We start from the raw sequence: 18,306 nt of genomic DNA on the forward strand, positions 1-18,306 counted from the left end.
CACCACAGAGTCATAGAAGGTCTTTAAAAGCGCTCCCTGTACTCCAAATGACCTCAGCCGCCTCAGCAGGTAGAGTCTGCTCTGACCCTTCCTGTAAAGAGCATCAGTGTTGTGGCTCCAGTCCAGTTTATTATTCAGGTGAACACCCAGGTACCTATAAGAGTCCACTATCTCAATGTCCACTCCCTGGATGTTCACCGGTGTCAGTGTGGTGGGTCTGCGTCTCCGGAAGTCCACCACCAACTCCTTGGTTTTCCCGGCGTTGATCAGCAGGTGGTTCTGCTGACACCAGTCAACAAAGTCCAGAGTCCACTGTCTGTACTCTGAGTCGTCCTCACCTGTGATGAGGCCGACTATGGCAGAGTCGTCAGAGAACTTCTGTAGGTGGCAGCGTGGGGAGTTGATGGAGAAGTCTGCAGTGTAGAGGGTGAAGAGGAACGGTGCCAGCACAGTTCCCTGTGGGGCCCCTGTACTGCAGACCAGCGTGTCAGACACACAGCCCTGTGACCTCACATGCTGTGGACGTTCTCTGAGGTAGTCCAGTATCCACTGGGACATGTGGTGGTCCACTCCCGATAGCTCCAGCTTGTCTCTCAGAAGTCGTGGTTGGATGGTGTTGAAAGCACTGGAGAAATCAAAGAACATGATCCTCACAGTGCTTCCAGGCTTCTCCAGGTGAGTCAGAGCTCGGTGCAGGAGGTAGATGATGGCGTCCTCCACCCCAATGCCAGGCTGGTAAGCAAACTGCAGCGGATCCGATGAAGACCTCACCAGGGGGCGCAGATGGTTTAGAACCAACCTCTCGAGGGTCTTCATCAGATGCGATGTCAGGGCCACCGGCCTGTAGCTGCTGAGGTCCTTGGGATGGGAGGTCTTTGGTACCGGTACCACACAGGAGGTCTTCCACAGCTGTGGTACTTTCCTCAGTTTCCCCCAAAATAAATGTAAGTTATGGACTAACTAATGAGATAAAGTAAAATAATGTCAGCGTTTTGTCTTATTGGATATCTATGCCAGTCTGATCAGTCTGTTTGTGTTCAAATCAAAGCCTTTGGTCAGAAATGAATAGTTGTTTTATCAGGAAACATAAGGGGGGAAAAAATCCAATAATCCAGTTTATTAATTTCAGACTGTGACATTTCTGTTGTGCCGAGAGTTTATCTTAGAATATAAATGGAAATCTTTTTTTCAACACAATTTAACCTTTTTCTGTTTGTTTTTCTAATAAATGTTATTCAAAAAAGTGTGAAAATGAAGGTGCAAGTCTACAAGCAGGGTTTGGTTTTTTGGGGTTTTTTTTGCAGTTTTAGAGGTTTTTAGCAGCTTATTAGGGCCATTCAAGGTAAATCAATAAGTGGTAGTTGGGGTTTTACTCTGTGATAAAGAAACCTGGATATGCTGACCACCTTGATGCTATCTCTGTGGTCAGCAGGTGTCTTCCTGGTGACTCGTCGGTTAAACAACAGAAAAAAAAGTTTCTAAACTGAGCACACTATAATGGATGACCGTAAATACTGGCCAAACAAATAGTTTGTGTGTATTTTAAGATCTTTAAAGAAGCTACAATAAACTACAACACATGTTCCGTGTTTAATAAGTAATCAGTCAAATCATGTTTAAAATGCCACTGAAATATGCAGCACTTTGCGTCATGTGACCGCATCAAGGTTTTTGGATAACTAAATCCAAAATCCAAATCCAATTTATTTATATAGCACATTTAAAAACAAAAGGTTTGCCCAAAGTGCTGTACAAAAACAAAGTGTAAAACACAAGATAAAACCACTGACACTTACATAAAACATAATAAAACACATAAACTATCAATATAAACACAACACATATACAAATATCAACTCACGCCAGTCTGAACGCTATCGAAAAAAGGTGTGTTTTCAAAAGCGTTTTAAAAACAGGAAACGAAGATGCCCGTCTAATATTTAAAGGCAGCGTATTCCAAAGTTTTGGGCCATAATTGAAAAGGCTCGCTCTCCTCTGTATTTGAGCCTTGATTTTGGGACAACCAACAGCAGCTGGTCAGCTGGTCTGAGGGTCCGTGAAGGAATATAAGGGTGAAGTAACTCGGAAAGGTATGGGGGAGCGAGACCATTAAGGCATTTATAAACCAGTGTTAGGACTTTGAAATTAATTCTGTGATGAACAGGAAGCCAATGAAGAGAGGACAGGATAGGTGTTACATGTTCATGCCTGTGGGTACCAGTCAAGAGGCGGGCAGCAGCATTTTGAACGAGCTGAAGACGAGCAAGAGGTCCTTGGCTGACTCCAACATAAAGTGCATTGCAATAGTCAAGCTATTGCAATGCACTTTAGTCAAACTAGTTAGAAAGGGGTTGGTAAAGTCATTAAATAAACTTCATTCCCACTTCATTTTAATGTTTTAAGCTCATTACCCTAAAAACAAACCGTTCTTCAGATTTTTATGTCTTTCAAGTTGTTCATCTTTTTAGCTTGTAAAAGTTGGACAATATAGCAACAATATAGCAACTTTTAGTTAGCAAATAGCACTTTTAGTCAACATCATTAACATAGTTTATAACATCATATCTGACTTCAAGATGTTTCTTTGTCTTGATAAAAAAAAGATATATTGTTATAAAGATTTTTATGGGTATATCTATAAAAAACATGGGCTGCCATGAGCAACAGTGTGCTTACTCAGGATGTGAGTGTGACATAACAAATGGCTTAGATGCACTTGACAGCTCATGCTGAACATTTTTGTGGAATGGTGCTGGAAATAGAAGTCAAAAAAAACAAATAGTATGTTTTAGATTCTAAAAAATAAATAGTTGGAGAGAAGCGAGTACATTGTAATATTGGTTCAATGGAGCTGTCATATACTGATTAGAAGTAAAAATATTTTGTCTTAAGGCTGGATGAGCACATGACATTTAAAGAAACTGTCAGTTTTCTAGTCCAATCACTGGTTAGAGCATCGGGCTCTGCAGTGAGTAAAGGCAAGTGTGTGCAAAGGGAAGCGTCGAATGCTTCAGAGCACAATTATCGAGATCAGAGATTTACTTAAAAGATACTGGGACATTGCACATTGACATCTCTGGGGTCATGAGTTAAAATTGGTATTTCATTCAAGCAGCTTGTCAGTCATTCTCCAGAACAGATTACTTTGTGATACTGAGGAGATTAGAAGCAATTTATCACCTGTATATAGTGTAAAATGTTAGGTTCACGTATGATATAAAGAAAAATTGTGAAAGCAAAAAGAGTTTCATTATAGAACCTCATCCATTTGTTTTCTTCTGGTTATCCACGTCAAGGTCACGGGGGGGAGGAGCCTATCTCAGCTGTCACAGATTGAAAATGTCATGTCAAGTGCAATTTTAACAAAAGACAAAGATCCCTGTATGCAAACTTATGTTCAGGAACCATTAGCCCAAAAGACACACAATATCAGCGGAGGAGAGGGTTTTTATAATTTGTTGCGTGTACTAAGTAAAATTGAAACGGACAGTAATTTTTGGATTGCTGTGTCTGAGGACAAAAGGGGTGGACTTTTTAGAAGAATGTCCTCCATCATTGCTGCCAAAAAATGTCTAATTTTGCAAAATAAATGTTTGATCACTACCATACTTTTAAAGTCTTACAAATGAAGTAGGTTTGGGCACTCCTGTGTATTGGCCTGCACAATATGCAGAAAAGCTGACACTTGTGATAACATAGTCGACTATAACAGGGCCTGTACAGAGCCCAAACACTGAAAAATGCAAAGGAGGTTGTTATACAAAATACAATAACATATTTTAAGCTTGTCCATATTTAATAGCAATGTGCTTTTTTGTTTTGCATGTTTATATTACGGTGATGATAAAAGCATGATTTCACGGTCAGCACGAGAATGCATTACACAAAAAAGACAAAAAACAAAGGCAGGATTAAAAGTAGTTCAAAAGTGCTGCTGCAAGTAGCTGTTATTGATGAATAAACATCATATAAAGACAAAAAAGACCCCAAAAGATCAGCATCTATCCTTTTTCCTTTGAAGCAGCACCACAGGTCTTCTGTGGGTTTAGACTGTCTTTGTCTTCTGTCTCTTCGTGTAATTCCAGATTAACTCTGTGATGGTGACATCATGGTTAGGTGGTGGCAGCAGACATACCTGTTGCAAGACTCTGGATGTATGTGCATGGTTGTTTAATGAGACCCTTCCCTGATACTGTGTGAAGAATACAAATTCAAACAATAGCACAGACCCCTTTATACTTTACTCTTTATTTAGACTTTCTTTTTTCATACAGCACAGTCGGTACACCAACGTTTATTTTACTGCCAATTGCTATCCAGCCATCCTATGTTATTCTAAGTTGGTTATTCTGCATCCGTCTATGAATTTCACTTTTATTTGTGCAGGCACACTGTGTGTAAGGCTTTCAGTTCAGATTCATTTATATAGTGCATCATTTTGGCACTTATATTGATAAGTGCCAAAATGATGCCTCAAGGCCCACATTCGGATGTAATGGTTATTTTCGACCAAAACGGATTATTTTCAATACATTTAAATGTTCAGATTTTAAAAGTAAATAAATAAAAATAGTTTATATATATTTTCCTTATTTGAAATAGTGACCAGATAACATTTAATGATGTGTGCCTTATGTCTGAAAAGCTGGAATTGGCATATATTTTGTTTTTCAAATAACTCAGCCTCATTGTGCTCAGACTTGATTAGATTTGTACCTGTAAAACAGCTGCTGTGGCTGTGTGAGTCATAATCGTGCCCTTTCATTAGTATAATCGTTTTATCAGCACAAATCACTGTTACCTGTCTGGTCAGGCAGATCTTTTCTCTTATTTTCACAACACAATGCATTTTTCCAAAATTTCCTAGATGTGCAATTTGTTCTTTTCAGTGCCGAGACACACGACACGTGATGTTTCCAGATCAGTCCTGTTTGCTTTCACAGTGTCCTAATCATTAAGAAGTAGGTGATAATTAACGACTTCCAGGAAAATAATGTAAACCAACCATAGCAACCAAAGCAGTGTGTATCATAAAGGCTGTTTTGCTTTTCACAGTTCTGCCTAGCTACACTGCATCACTTCAGTTGTATTTCATCATGTTTACGCCTGTACAACGAGACAGCTGGTGCAGCACTTATTGCTCCTTTTGGTCAACCTCAAAGAAACGATAGAACGTCTGTGGAAGACTTAAAAATCTTCTAGCATGCTTGTCTTTCTGTTGGAAAGTCATGAGGTTTTCCAGATGTAGAGTTGGTTTTCATTCATGATGACATGTCATGCAAGACAAAACGGTCAGCTGTCAAGTGTGACATGCTTTTTATTTCCAATGCAACACCTCATCCAGATGTGGCCATAACTGGGCTGATACTGTGTGGGCAGAACACAGCATTACTGCGCTGTAAAGATGAGTTTATTATATTCCAACTCTGACCTGGTGCTTTGTAAGATGTTGCTGTGTTAATGAATGTTATTGTAGCATTAATATGTCTGTACTTATTTTATTTATTCTAGGTGGAAAACCCACAAATGGAGGAAGTGCCAGCTGGTCCCCTGGTTTCTTAGACAGGACACTCCGGGTGCACAAGAGACCTGTGGACCAGGGCTTCAAACACGAGGTATAGAAACAAATCTCTCCGTCCCCTGTTTCCCTCTGCATCGTCCCTGAGCCATTCCTAATCACCCTAAATTTAATTTTTGCTCATTGCGGAGCATCTGGAGCCCAGCCATGAAGCAGCAGATGGATGTGCCAAGGTTTGGAGAATAGGCCAATTTAGTTAGAGTACACATCAAATCCTCCCACTCACACAACGTGGCCCAAACTGAAGATGACACTCCTATAAACATCAGCAGTAAAAGATATTTTTCTTCTTTTTACTTTTTTCCTCCAGTTGTTTTTATTTTATTTTTTTATTTATTTGTAATCCTCTGGAGTTTGGGAAGGAAATGTGCTCACACCTTATCATCCTCCTCTTGAGACTTGTTTGACAGCTTGGCTTGTTTCACTGCTGGCTTTTTTTCCACCTCGGGCTCTTGTCATGCAATTTTAATCGAATATCTCTTGCTCAAATTTAGAAGAAGATGCTGCACCGTGCCTATAGCACACAACAGCCCGGACCCCTGTTCATATCGACTTCACGCACAAGTGACAAGTACTTTAAAGGAGTTGTGGCTCTCTCTCTTTAAAAACATATTTCCTCTCGCCATTTTATAGTGAATGGGTACACTATAGAGTCCTAGGAGGCTTTCATAAAAATCCAATTTCAGGGGGGTCACGCAGAATGATCAATTTCATTATGTTCCAGCTCCTATGGAAAGCCATTATTAGCGCTTATTTTTCTGTCTCGGCTTTGCTAGCTTGCATTAATGGACAGAAGAATCGGTTTATGAAAATGCTTTAAGGTCCATTATAGACCTTATTTTTCCAGATTCTGTGCAGCTTCTCTGTGACTTGATGCCATGTGACACTTGAAGTTCAGACTCTCCTGCACTGGTTTTCACACTTCTGTCACTTTCAAATGGCAGAAATCATTTTGTCATCGACTCAGACCAAATGAGACACGCTGTCCTTTCTGGTCCGTGTTTCCTGACAGCGGATTGTGTTGTTTACCTGGAAAGAGGCTTTCCTTAGAGGGTGGAAAAACCCTATAGTGGCATTATTAAACACACAGAACGGAGGGCTTGTGCTGTTCTCCTTCTCTTTCTTGAACACAGCCACTCTGTCACACACATACACACGCACACACAACACTATAAGACCTGACCTAACACACCAGCCGACGGAGGCTTTCCAAACCAATAGCGGTGCCCACGGGGGTTCAGCAAAATGTGCTTAGAGATTGATTTCTCTATGAAGGTACAGCCCTGCAGAATGTCTGCCTCACAAGAAAATGAAATATTGCAGCAACACAAGTACTACCCTTTATTGAAAGAACAAAGGAAAGGATGATGCAGTCAAAGACAAATTGACTTCTGGGCTTTAAACCAATTGAGGGAGAGATGCTTTTGTGTCTGCTCTTTTCTTAATTGTTATTAAACCCCCCTTGAGAGCTAATCTGAATCATAAAGTTCTGATCTATTTTTCATCCACTCCCTTTAAATCTATATTTCAAGTCATCGTGCTCACGAGTGGGTTAAGAACTCCTAATTAAAGGGGCACTTCAGTGATTTTACATATCAAAGTCATTTCACTTGTCACAAGAACTACTTGGCCTGTCAGAGGTTGTAAGATGTGTTGTGTAGTTCTGAAAGAGCTTTATCTATAGCAATAGACATTTTGGCTGCTATATGTTATATTTATGCTTGTATTCATATTCTTTTTTTTCCCTTATTTTTTATTACTAAGAAAATTTTTGTCTGTATTCTGCTACTGGAAACTAAATTTCCCGGAGGAACCTACCCGTGGGATTAATAAAGATCGATAGATCGATAGATCTATCGATCTAGCCAATTGACAATGTTAGCGCACTAGCAATAATATCTGATTTAATTAGGTGATTATTTTTACAGATTTTATATTGACATGATGAAAAAAAAATTATAATGCACTGGGTGTAGCTCTATAGTAGCTCTGACAGCACATGTAGCAGAGTAGCATCATAGCTGAACAGAAGGTAATTATTGGTCTTCCTGGCCCTTATTAAGGGGACTGAGCAAAGGATTGGGACTGAGGAGTGAACAGCTCTCCAGTGCCCTCAGTTCCTTTCTTCTTTGTGTGTGTGTGTGTGTGTGTGTGTGTGTGTGTGTGTTTATTTAGCTTATTTCATTTACTATTAAATTAGTTTAGAGGGGAAAGTCCTGGCTCCTATAGCCTATTGTGTACCGGGCCAAGACCCAAATGGTTTATTTATCTTTGTTTATAAGTAACACCATTTGTTGGTTAAGCGAATCTTCAATGTGACATCTTCTTTATGAATTGTAGCCTTAGAGTAATGTTAAGTTTCATTTTGTTTTCTGGTTGTGGCCATAAATAGAAACCAAGCAGTGCCAGTGTTACTAACATGCTCTTGTGACTTACATAACTGGAAGGTTATTCAGGTGATTTAATGAACCCAATAGTTTTCCTTTTACATATATATAGAGAGTTTATAAATACAAAGAAATATATGTATTTATAAATCTATACAAATCCTATTAGCATAGTTACTGATATCTGAAGTTTTCACTCCCTTAAATTGTTCTTGGCCGACAAAAATCCTTTATTAGTCAAGCTTTACCTCTATTAAATGATTTCTGCAAGTTCTAAATATATAATATACTATATTGCCTTTTTGAAACGCAGCAATATCATAAGGTAAAAATATCACTTTTGCTGTCTAGTTTTTTTAAAGAAATATTTGAGTTTTTTAGTTTAAATCTATCAATTTATCCATACAGTAGATATATAACATCAAACTACAGACAGCAGATATTTCTTTCCATAGGAAACCAAATGTGCCTATAAGCCCTTCTGCAACTCAAGTCAACTCACCTTAAATTTATATATTGTTTGGATAATGCACAAATAACTGGAACACTGGTTGTTAAATTATTGAACTATTAGAGTCAAGCTTTCTGACCTAAATACTGAGCAGGTTTGAGACTGGGAGGAGATACAAACTCAGCCTCAGGAGGTCACAAGCTAGTGTACTCGAAGTGTCGGTCCCAAGCCTCGATAAATGGGAGGAATATGTCAGGAAAGCCGTAAAATCTGTACCAAATCAAAGATGTAGAGCTAAATACTCTCATTGCTTTATATTTTACTACTTTTTAGGACATTTTGTTTTGTCTACAAAATCTAAATATGCTGTGGTGAAGTAAGATTCAGAGGAAGTCCTCCAAACAGTCCTCTTAACTTTACTGGAGTAGAAGTACAAAAATGGAAAATGTATCAAAAAAGTAAAGTAAACTGTAACAGTGACAGTCATGAAAAATGGTATTTAGTCGTCTCAACTTGAATGTTTTGTTTATTTTACACTAGTGTTCCTACACACATTCAACGTTTTATTACCTTTCAACAATGTCCTTAACTTTCCATTCATGTTACGACTTCCAATCAATCTGTTGAAACAATCAGTCATTAAATCACAATGTTTAATGTTCTAATGGGGTCTTGTGACCCGACTTCCTCTCATTCTTCCAGCCGTGTCCTGCCGCCAGCTGGACGGGACACAGGCCGATATCAGTGAGTGTCTGAAATTTGCCAAGGCCATGCCTGCCATCACTCAGCGCTGTCAGCTCCCCTGCCAGGATGACTGCCAGCTGACCAACTGGTCCAAGTTCTCGTCTTGCACAGCTGACTGTGTGGGGGTCCGCACCAGAAAGAGGTCATTGATAGGTGAGGACAGAGCGGCATAGCACAAACAATGCACTGCTGTGAACCGTTTTCAGGCAGACTTATTTGCATTGGAGTTTAACATTTGAGGAGTGCAAGAAGATTTGAGCAGTGCTTCAACAGAGGAGTTTTAAAATGAAACACAAGGTAAAAAATCTAGGCTTTAGTTTTTGACATCTAAATGTTCTGGTGGAATTAAAGCAACAAGTCTAGGAGAAGACATCTGCCTTTGTGATCAGTGTCGGTGTCACCAGGGGGTACGTCGTGCATCGCAGTCATGTGTAACAGTGTAAAGAATTAAGGTACCTCCACAAGTGCACACAGAGGTTACAAAGTCAACTCAAAACTGTGAGAAAGTGGATTTGAGAAGCTTTTGTTATTCAGTGATGTGAATTTTAAGTACCTTTTGACCCATTCACCTATGTGTAAGAGAGCAGATGGATAATTACTAAGTGATAAGTCAGGTAATTACTCTTTTAGAGACATGCTTTAATTGTTTTTAGTTTTAAATCAGGAAGGAGAAACTGTGGATTTTGTGGTTTATCCACTATCCTGTGGTTCAAAAGCATTTTTATTAATACTATGACTGCCCAGTACCTCCCAGTTCATTTCTTTTTAGTCTTAGTCATTTCTTTTAACCAAATCTAAAATAATTGTGGTTGGTGTAATATTTGGATCCCTGGGTGGAAGAAGCATTAATTTCTTCTGCCTGTTGGTCACTGTGATGTTTGTGGACAGTATCAACAACACAAAGCCGTGCGCCTGTCACAAGACAAATTTGAAAATCCACAGCTTGAAAATTTGATGCCAAAAAACTGCAGGTAAAGCCTCGTATCATCAGAGGGAAAGTCATCCACACATTATCTCCTTATTTACATTGGAAACAGCTACTAATGAGAGCTGCTGTAAGGAAAAGAGTATTTCTTTGCACAGTGATCTGTGATTAACGATGCTTGGCATGTGTGAGGATAAAAAATATCAAGCTGTTTCAGTAAGAGCCCACTCTGCTGGAAACTATTTGGCAAGCCTAATCTATCATCATGTATCCCACATGCATAGGGGCACAGCAGCTCCTGTGTTGTCTAGTCTTTTTTTTTTAGCGGGTAAACAAGACCTTGAAAGCAGCCTCAGTATCACGCTGAAATCCGTCAATGCCAGCAGACACGTAGGTCTCTGGATTCTCTTAGTCTCTATCCTGCTCCACTCCGCAGGGAGAAGCAAGAAGAAAGACAAGTGCAAGAACACACAAATGTACCCTCTGAGTGAGACGCAGTACTGCCCCTGTGATAAGTACAACGCACAGCCAGTGGGGAACTGGTCAGACTGCATCCTGCCTGAGGGAGGCAGAGTGGAGAGCATCCTAGGAATGAAGGTGCAAGGAGACATCAAGGAATGTGGACAGGGCTACCGCTACCAGGCCATGGTGTGCTACGATCAGGACAACAGGCTGGTGGAGACGTCACGCTGCAACAGTCATGGTGGGTACGCTTGCATGTGCGTTTGTCAGTGTAGGAGTGTAGTCCCAGAGCTTGTTCCTTTTGTAAAGGAAAGCCTCGGAAAATGTGCGGTACAGATAGATAGTAGTATGTTGGCATATCTCCTCATTAGCTGCTGGACAGTGTACTACACACTCACCAGGCAGACCTAAGAATTGGGGGATGTTCATTTTACATGTATTTCAGTATGTTTTTAGACATAAGCTACAACCCTTTCAAAATATATGTTTGCATGTTAGCTGTTTGGATGAGTGCCTAATTTCACTTGGATCACATATTTTGAGTATATGAATATCAGCTGAACTACTGAGGATAAAACTGTCTCTATAGTTGAACTGACATTTTTTAGGACGTCTTTATATATTTAAAAGTGGTTAGCAGTAGCAGTAGGCTGATTAGATAAACTGCTTTTTTATGGTTGTAGCACCTTTGGGCAATGTTCATAAACTCAACCATATACTGTCATTTTATCACGCTGTTCATTTTCAGGTGTTTATTTTGTGAGTGTGGTCCTAAATCTCATTTAAATGGGTATTTTTAAAAAGTCTGAACATTTGTATACTATACCTGTAGCAGCGATGTGTGGCTGCACTGAAGACCTTTCTGTTTATTCCACAGAGTGTGCATTATAGTGGGTGGAAGTGCAGCATTAAATGGTTGTGTTTTACATGGCTTTAGTTATTTAATTTGCTTTAAAACCAGGGTAGAACTCATAAATTGGGATTTTGGCTCAATGTATCTCTAACAGTGATGGTGACAAGCTGTGGGTGCTGCTGTGCCAGACGGAGCCACGCTATCAACTCCCCCATCTATGGTTAATTTCAGATGTGTGCACACAGGCCATGTCTCATAATTCCTGAAGATTTCCTCTGGCTAGTTTTATTGAAACTCATTTATAACAAAGAAACTGTTTTCTGTGGGTTATCCAGCCATGCAGAGATGCTGTTTGTCAAAAGTGGTGCTGCTGTAGAATTAAACAACTTGACCAGTTTAAGTTCAGTTTATTACCATTTAAAATTTGGTAGCAGCTCTCAGAAATCTGCATTTCAGTCTTGAGTTGGAGCACAATGTGTAGAAAATCAGATTTTTTTCCCTTTTCTTGTACTTTACTTCTTGGTTTCAGGTGAGAAGTTTACTGTAGTGCACTGGAATGTAGCAGATGCAGGAATAACTTTGTTCTGTTAAATATTCATCTGAAGCAAAAGATTTTGTTTGTGCACATATGAAAGCCCCTCCCATGGCTGCTAAAGACTCATTCCGAATACTGAATTTCACAGAAGGAGGCCTTTTTCTGGCACACTCGTGTCAGAATCAGTTGTCCCCTCATTGTAAGGTCTTATCTTAGATCCAAAATACTTCAAGCAAAGAATCCCAGCTCAGAAACTCGTTGTGAAATTGCTGTGGAATCGAATGCGGGAGATGTTCAAATGAATACATCAGTGTTGTGCATATATAAACATGGTTTTAGTCTCCTTGTGTGAGTCACAGATTCAGATATGCGTCAGTTAATCTGAGTGTGGGTGTGACAAGAGCGCATCGTAAGGCTGGGGTTCTGTGTGTTTGTGTGCTTTTGTCAGATTCTGTGTATTTTTACACCTATGTGAATGTTTGTGAGTGCATACGTGTGCACCCATGCATTCATCTTTAAGCGTCGTTGAGCTAAGAAAAAAGGAATATTCCTTGAGGTGCACAGAAAAACAAAAACACATTCATGAAGCTTGGCATTAGTGCATGTGAAGCTCAAAGAGATCATTAAATCTCTTTTATTCCCCTCATTCAGCCATCTTCCACTGTTCTCCTTGCAACTCCCTCTCCCAATTTCTGAGCCATTCTCTCCATCTTTACCATCATCACTTTTAATCTTGATGGAGGAGGAGACGTGGTCCTTCCACGACTCCGCAGCTGACACGATGCCCCCGGCTATGATGTCGATCAGGCAAACTGTGCTCCTTTTATCTCTTTATTACACAGACATCACCCGAAAAAAGGGGGTTATCATTAAATGTGGACGTTATTTCAAGCTTTGTGGTTCTGCACACTTTTCAGATTGTCTTATTCCTCTGTGAAAATAATTTTGCATAAGAGAAGATAACACTCACTCTGCTTTAGCACCACTTGTTTTCAATAAGCTGTTATTCTGAGGTTTTGACACAGACACAGCAAGCAACCCTGTAAGGATTATATATATATTATATCTTATTATGTAGGTTTATTTTTTTAGCCAATTAAAAAGTCAACCTTGACAGCAGGGATTGAACAATCAGCAGCAAAAGAAACATCCAAATGAAAGATTCATGATTCTCGTAGTGTTCAGCAATAATCCAGTCAACCACAAATGGAGTTCTCTAATAAACAGAGGACACAATTGGCAGGTGAATTGTTAGGAATCTTGGATGAGCAGTTCTCATCCTTTGGCTTGTTTCATTGCATCAGTGTTTCCCTTCGGCTGACTCCTTTGATCCTCTCTTTGGAGGTCGGAGATTCTTCTTTTATTTGAGGAGGTCAAAAGTTAAACCACTCACTGTTGGAAACTTTTCATCTTTTCAATCGCTGTAGGCATTTGTGTTTTCTTGCATTTTTTTCAACAACCGTTCATCTGATCTTCGCCATACCTGGCAGGTATATTGTTGATGACCTGAATAAATGCAGCGTCAAGTCATTTAAATGACCAATTCTCACACTTGAAGCACACACGTGATGAAAGAGGGAGAAAAGGAATAACACAGCCATAAATAACAGCAAAAGTCAGTGAGAGTGAACACTATATTAAGGCTTCAGTCATGCAGACTTAGAGACCAGTTGGCACCACCTGGAAACCACAGGTTGCTAGGGTAAAATGTTGACAAGTGTTTGCTTAATGTTGCTAGGTGAAATATATCACAAAGAGGATGCTGCACCAAAAACCTGATCGCTTTGGTTGCTATGAGATTGTGATATTTCAGGTGACTCTTGTGCCTTACCACCTCAACCAACAAAGAAAAGACACACTTTTCACTGCAGCTCACCAAGCAGTTGGTGAATATTGGCAGACAAGTTGACATCTTCCAGGCAAACTACACGCGACCACAGCAATCTGCTAGGAAAGAGTAATTGCATGGAGCATTCTGGTGCAGCTCCGTACGCTTCTTTGCAAGCAACTGCCGGCAACATCTAGCAGCCACTCACCAACCAGTTGGGGAATGCAGACCTGTGATTTGTAAGGGGCTCGCTGACTGATCTTTAGGCCTGTGTGACAAGGCCCCAAAATGGCTTTCTCAGGCACCGACATAACTTACTGGTTTTGGCGAGTCTACCCCAGGCCATTTCCTGCATGTCCTTTCCTCATCTTTCCTGTCCACTCTTATGTCCTGTCAAGAAATTGACCATTCCTGTTTTAGAATTTCAGCTACCACTCATATCTTTAAACTTTTCACTTTGATGGAAAATTATTGCAAACAGTGTTTGTGTGTATGAATTTCTCATTTTATTAACAGCAGATCATCTGTTTGGTGTAACTTAAACAAAACAAAAACGCAACAGCCTTCTCAAACCATACACATTAAGCTGTGTGGGTAAGTAACATTAAACTATGCCAAAGATGATGATGCAAAAGGGGAAAATCTCTCATTTCTGATGTGCTCAGCGTTACTCATATTTCTTATCTCTGCTGCTATCAACAACTCATGATGCTTTGACCTTCACTGTGACTTAATATTACAGGGTGGCTCAGGGAGCCTTAACCTCATAACATTACGGGATGGCTCATGGGGCCTTGGCCTCATCATATTACAGGATGGCTCAGCACTGTAGCACTATGTGGTAAAGGGGGAGGGGATGCAATCATTGGACGAAGTCATAAAGGCAAAACCTTCTCCTGAAGGTTTGAGGACAAAGGTCATTGTTTGATCATTTTAGTAAAGAACATCAGCGAGTCCTTCTGGCCTAATGGCCACTGCTGTTGTTCCCCTCTGTGCCCCAACCTGAAACTAAAGCGTATACAGTTGTTTTTCAGAGCATGTAGGGATTAGGCTATCTCTATTACCTTGAGGAGGATTGTGGAGCAGAGGGGCATAACAGGCAGTAATGTTGGGTGGTCCCTAGAGCCAAAATGTGCATGTAAAGTCTTGCAGGACAGCCATCAGGCAGATGAAATTTGGTTTCAAATGCCTAGCTGATGAATAACCTGGACTTTATTCCAGACCAGATGGACAAAATAAGTGTTGCAAACAGAAAATCAGCTTTTGATAAAGTCTCGTTATTATTCGTTGTGTTCACTTTAGCCCAGCAGCATTTAACTTTATGTGTCTTCCTATCTGTGCTATATTTACAATAGAACAGTTTCCTCTTTTTGTTGTTTTCATTGTAATTGATTATTATAGTATTTGTCAAAACAACTACAAAATTGCTAAATTTACAGAAAAGTTTCATTAACTTTGCAGTTGTTAACACACCCTGGGAGGGTGTGCACTGGTGCAAAAACTACTGCTGTGACTCATTAAAAAGGCACAGTAAAAATTTAGCAAAGGAAACATGTGGACTCAGTTACTCTTGTGGCTGCCCTCGTTGCATATGTATGTGCCACAGTTTTCCTTTCACACTGCAGAATTTGGAGAAGAGAATGTTTAAATGTTTTAATGAATCTTTTACTTACACAATGAGGAAAAAAAACTATATCCTACCTCGTCCACACTTACCACGAATGTGATAGCTGTTATTAGAATGAGCTTCTAATGACCGCAGAGGGACAGTTCACAGCTGTGAGCTGGGTGCTAAAGCATTCCCATCCCAAATCATAACACAACAGGGGTGGATTTTAACCTAGAACAATGGAGGTGGGGTTTATAAAATGCATGACAACTATGGATGTATGTGTCACCTGTCACTTATTCAGGATTTTGCAGAAGCTTTAAATTTATTGACTGTCCTTTTTGTTGTCACAGCTGGCTGTTTGTAAGATTCTTCCCTTTGACTGTAGTAAATGCTTTCAGCATCACACAACATGCAGGAAAAGTAAGATCAATGTGCATATTTGCCCACATGGCACAGCTGCGTTAACTTTATTAACATATAAAAGCTATGCTTATACGATATTATCTTTTTTAGGTTAAATGTAACACACTGTGCATGTGTGAAGTATTCCCACCCACGTCACTTCTGCTCATTTGTGCTGTTCTTGGTTGATTGTGTTGGCAATTATCGAAACAAAGACTGCACCTGTTTAAAAGAACAGGTGTGTTGCTGTTAAACCACTTTCCACTCACATCTGCACCTTTTTATAATTGTCAACGCTCTAATTGGCCCTTTCAGTAAATCTAGACATATATGGTTGTCTTCTAATTCAGCCTCTACATATATTTTTTAATTTAGCATTTGTCATTTGAGACCAGACCAATGTGAAGAAAATACAAACTTTAGTGGGACTCTGAAGCTTTAAGAATACAATAGAATAGAATAGAATAGAATAGAATAGAATAGAACACCTTTATTGTCACTATATACATGTACAATGAGATACAGAGCATCTCCTAATCAGTGCAGACATGTGGGAAGAGAAAGGGGGGTGAGGTGCACAGTTCTGCAGCACTATATACATATGAACAGTATTCAAAAATATAAAATGTACAAATAGACAAATCGGAAAAAATAAATAAATAGTGTTATATATTTACAGTGTGGGTTATTCCATGTAAATTAAGTATTGCACAGTGGTGATAGTAGCTGTGTATAGAGGGAAGTTCTTGGATTGGGGGTGGGACGGTGTTGTCAGTTCCATTCTGTGCATCTGTAATTTGCCAACATCCACCTACCTATTCAGATAAGTAAAAAACAGTCAGCTGGTTATATATGCAAAATGCCACTAGACTCAGGAGCAGATGAAGACACTAATCTCAGAAGGCATTGTGAAATTTGAGACCTTACAAAATAACGAGACATGCTCTCAGCAAAATAATCTCTTGAACTGGCAAAGTACAGTTTAATGTCATTTTAATTTAATTGTTACATTCTTGCAGGCTACAAAATAATTTTTATCTTCCCACAAAGCTTGACTAATTTTTTAGATAGTTTGGTGCATATACAAATTATTATAAGGAGATTTAAGCATATGATTAGTAAGACGGTATCATTTGGTTTTTACCAGCTAAGGAAGCTTTCTACAGCACTGACTGCTTTGGAGACTGCAGTGAGAGCATGTGTCTGGCTGTACCTAAGTTGACTTGCAAAGGCAGCAGGAGTGATCTCCTTCCTGGCCTCAGCCCAAAGGCTTCGCAGAGGAGACAAGACACCTAACAAGTTTATATCAGTTGAATTACAAGTGAACTGCAGGCACAGGTGGTGTGGCTTTTATACAGGGTGAACCTCAAGTGATAGTGTGAGTGATTTTAGAATGACCTGACTAGACTGAAGTGGAGGTTGAAGGTAATGGAGCTGTTTTAGAGGCCAGGCTTTACTCAGCAAGGTGTGGATGTAGAGATGCTGATCTGGGCTCAGAGGCACCAAAGGGAAAGGAGGTCAGGGTGTGTGTGTGTGTGTGTGGGTGTGTGTGTGTGTGTGTGTGTGTGGGTGTGTGTGTGTGGTGTACAGGTATTACTCATGTTGTGGGGACCTAAATCTGTTTGCACAGTCACATATGGAGACTAAAAGCAAGTTGCTGTTACATAAATCGTTTAATTTTTAGGAAAGATGTGCGTTAGTGTTTGGGTAAGGCTAAGTGCGGATTATGCAAGTGATAGTTATGGTTAAGGTTAGAGATGGGCTTTATTAAACAAATGCAGCTCCATGGAGACACGACTGTGTGTATGTGTATGGACGAGATCACTGTGTATTTACCGTAGTTGTTGCCAAAGTGCTGCCAGAACTCTAGCTCTGACTGGATTAAAAAGACTTTTATTTTCTAATCTTATTAGCTTTAAGAAAACGTACTGCTCTGTTCTGGTCCAGCAGACTGGGTGGCACAATCACCCTTCAACTGTCCTCTCCAGTTGAGCCAAGTTTAAAACCCCATGATTAAAGTCTAACAATCCATTTGGCTACTGCCTGTGGCGGCACTGGTCTGGATGTTCCTTAGCTGTTTTAAGCAATACTAAGTCTGTATTCATGCCAGCATTTGCATCGCATGAAAAAACCAAATAATGCCATACCCAGATTTCTCCCGTCCACACAAGCTTTGTTTCAGGTCCATTTTTAGCACTTAAAATTTGTAGTTTTGCAGCTAATTATTTAATAATATTTTTCTAGCATGCACCACTGGAAATATAACCTCATAAATCCTACAATATTTATCAATCAACACATCACTTTGTGGCAAAAAAAATCATATTAATTCAACTTAATTTTATTCCAGATTGTTCTCCTGGTGCTACTAGTGAGACCCACCAGACCATTCGAGAGCTTTCAATACTTTCAATAATTATAGATATTGTTATACTATAATCAATATCATATATTTATAACGATGCATTGAAGAGGACAAAACTGTTTCCCCTGAAAAAAGGGCATCCGTTCCCTTTTGTTCCCTCTGTA

At 39.7% G+C, this 18,306-nt stretch overlaps 1 protein-coding gene across 5 annotated transcripts in view; it reads left to right on the top strand.

Annotated features, from left to right (window-relative positions):
- Positions 1–18,306, top strand: part of thsd7ab (thrombospondin, type I, domain containing 7Ab) — a 189,115-nt gene that overhangs the window by 122,816 nt on the left and 47,993 nt on the right. For all 5 annotated transcript variants that reach the window (XR_003222220.1, XR_003222219.1, XM_005455116.2 and 2 more), the window contains 3 exons: positions 5,512–5,615; positions 9,119–9,313; positions 10,522–10,788. Coding sequence is in view for 3 of the 5 variants with exons in the window: in XM_005455116.2 (XP_005455173.1) it covers positions 5,512–5,615; positions 9,119–9,313; positions 10,522–10,788 (566 nt within the window). In the remaining 2 variants the exon portion in view is untranslated. The remainder of the gene's footprint in view (positions 1–5,511; positions 5,616–9,118; positions 9,314–10,521; positions 10,789–18,306) is intronic.

The sequence above is a fragment of the Oreochromis niloticus genome, linkage group LG11 (assembly GCF_001858045.2).
Source record: "Oreochromis niloticus isolate F11D_XX linkage group LG11, O_niloticus_UMD_NMBU, whole genome shotgun sequence".
Lineage (NCBI taxonomy): Eukaryota > Metazoa > Chordata > Actinopteri > Cichliformes > Cichlidae > Oreochromis > Oreochromis niloticus.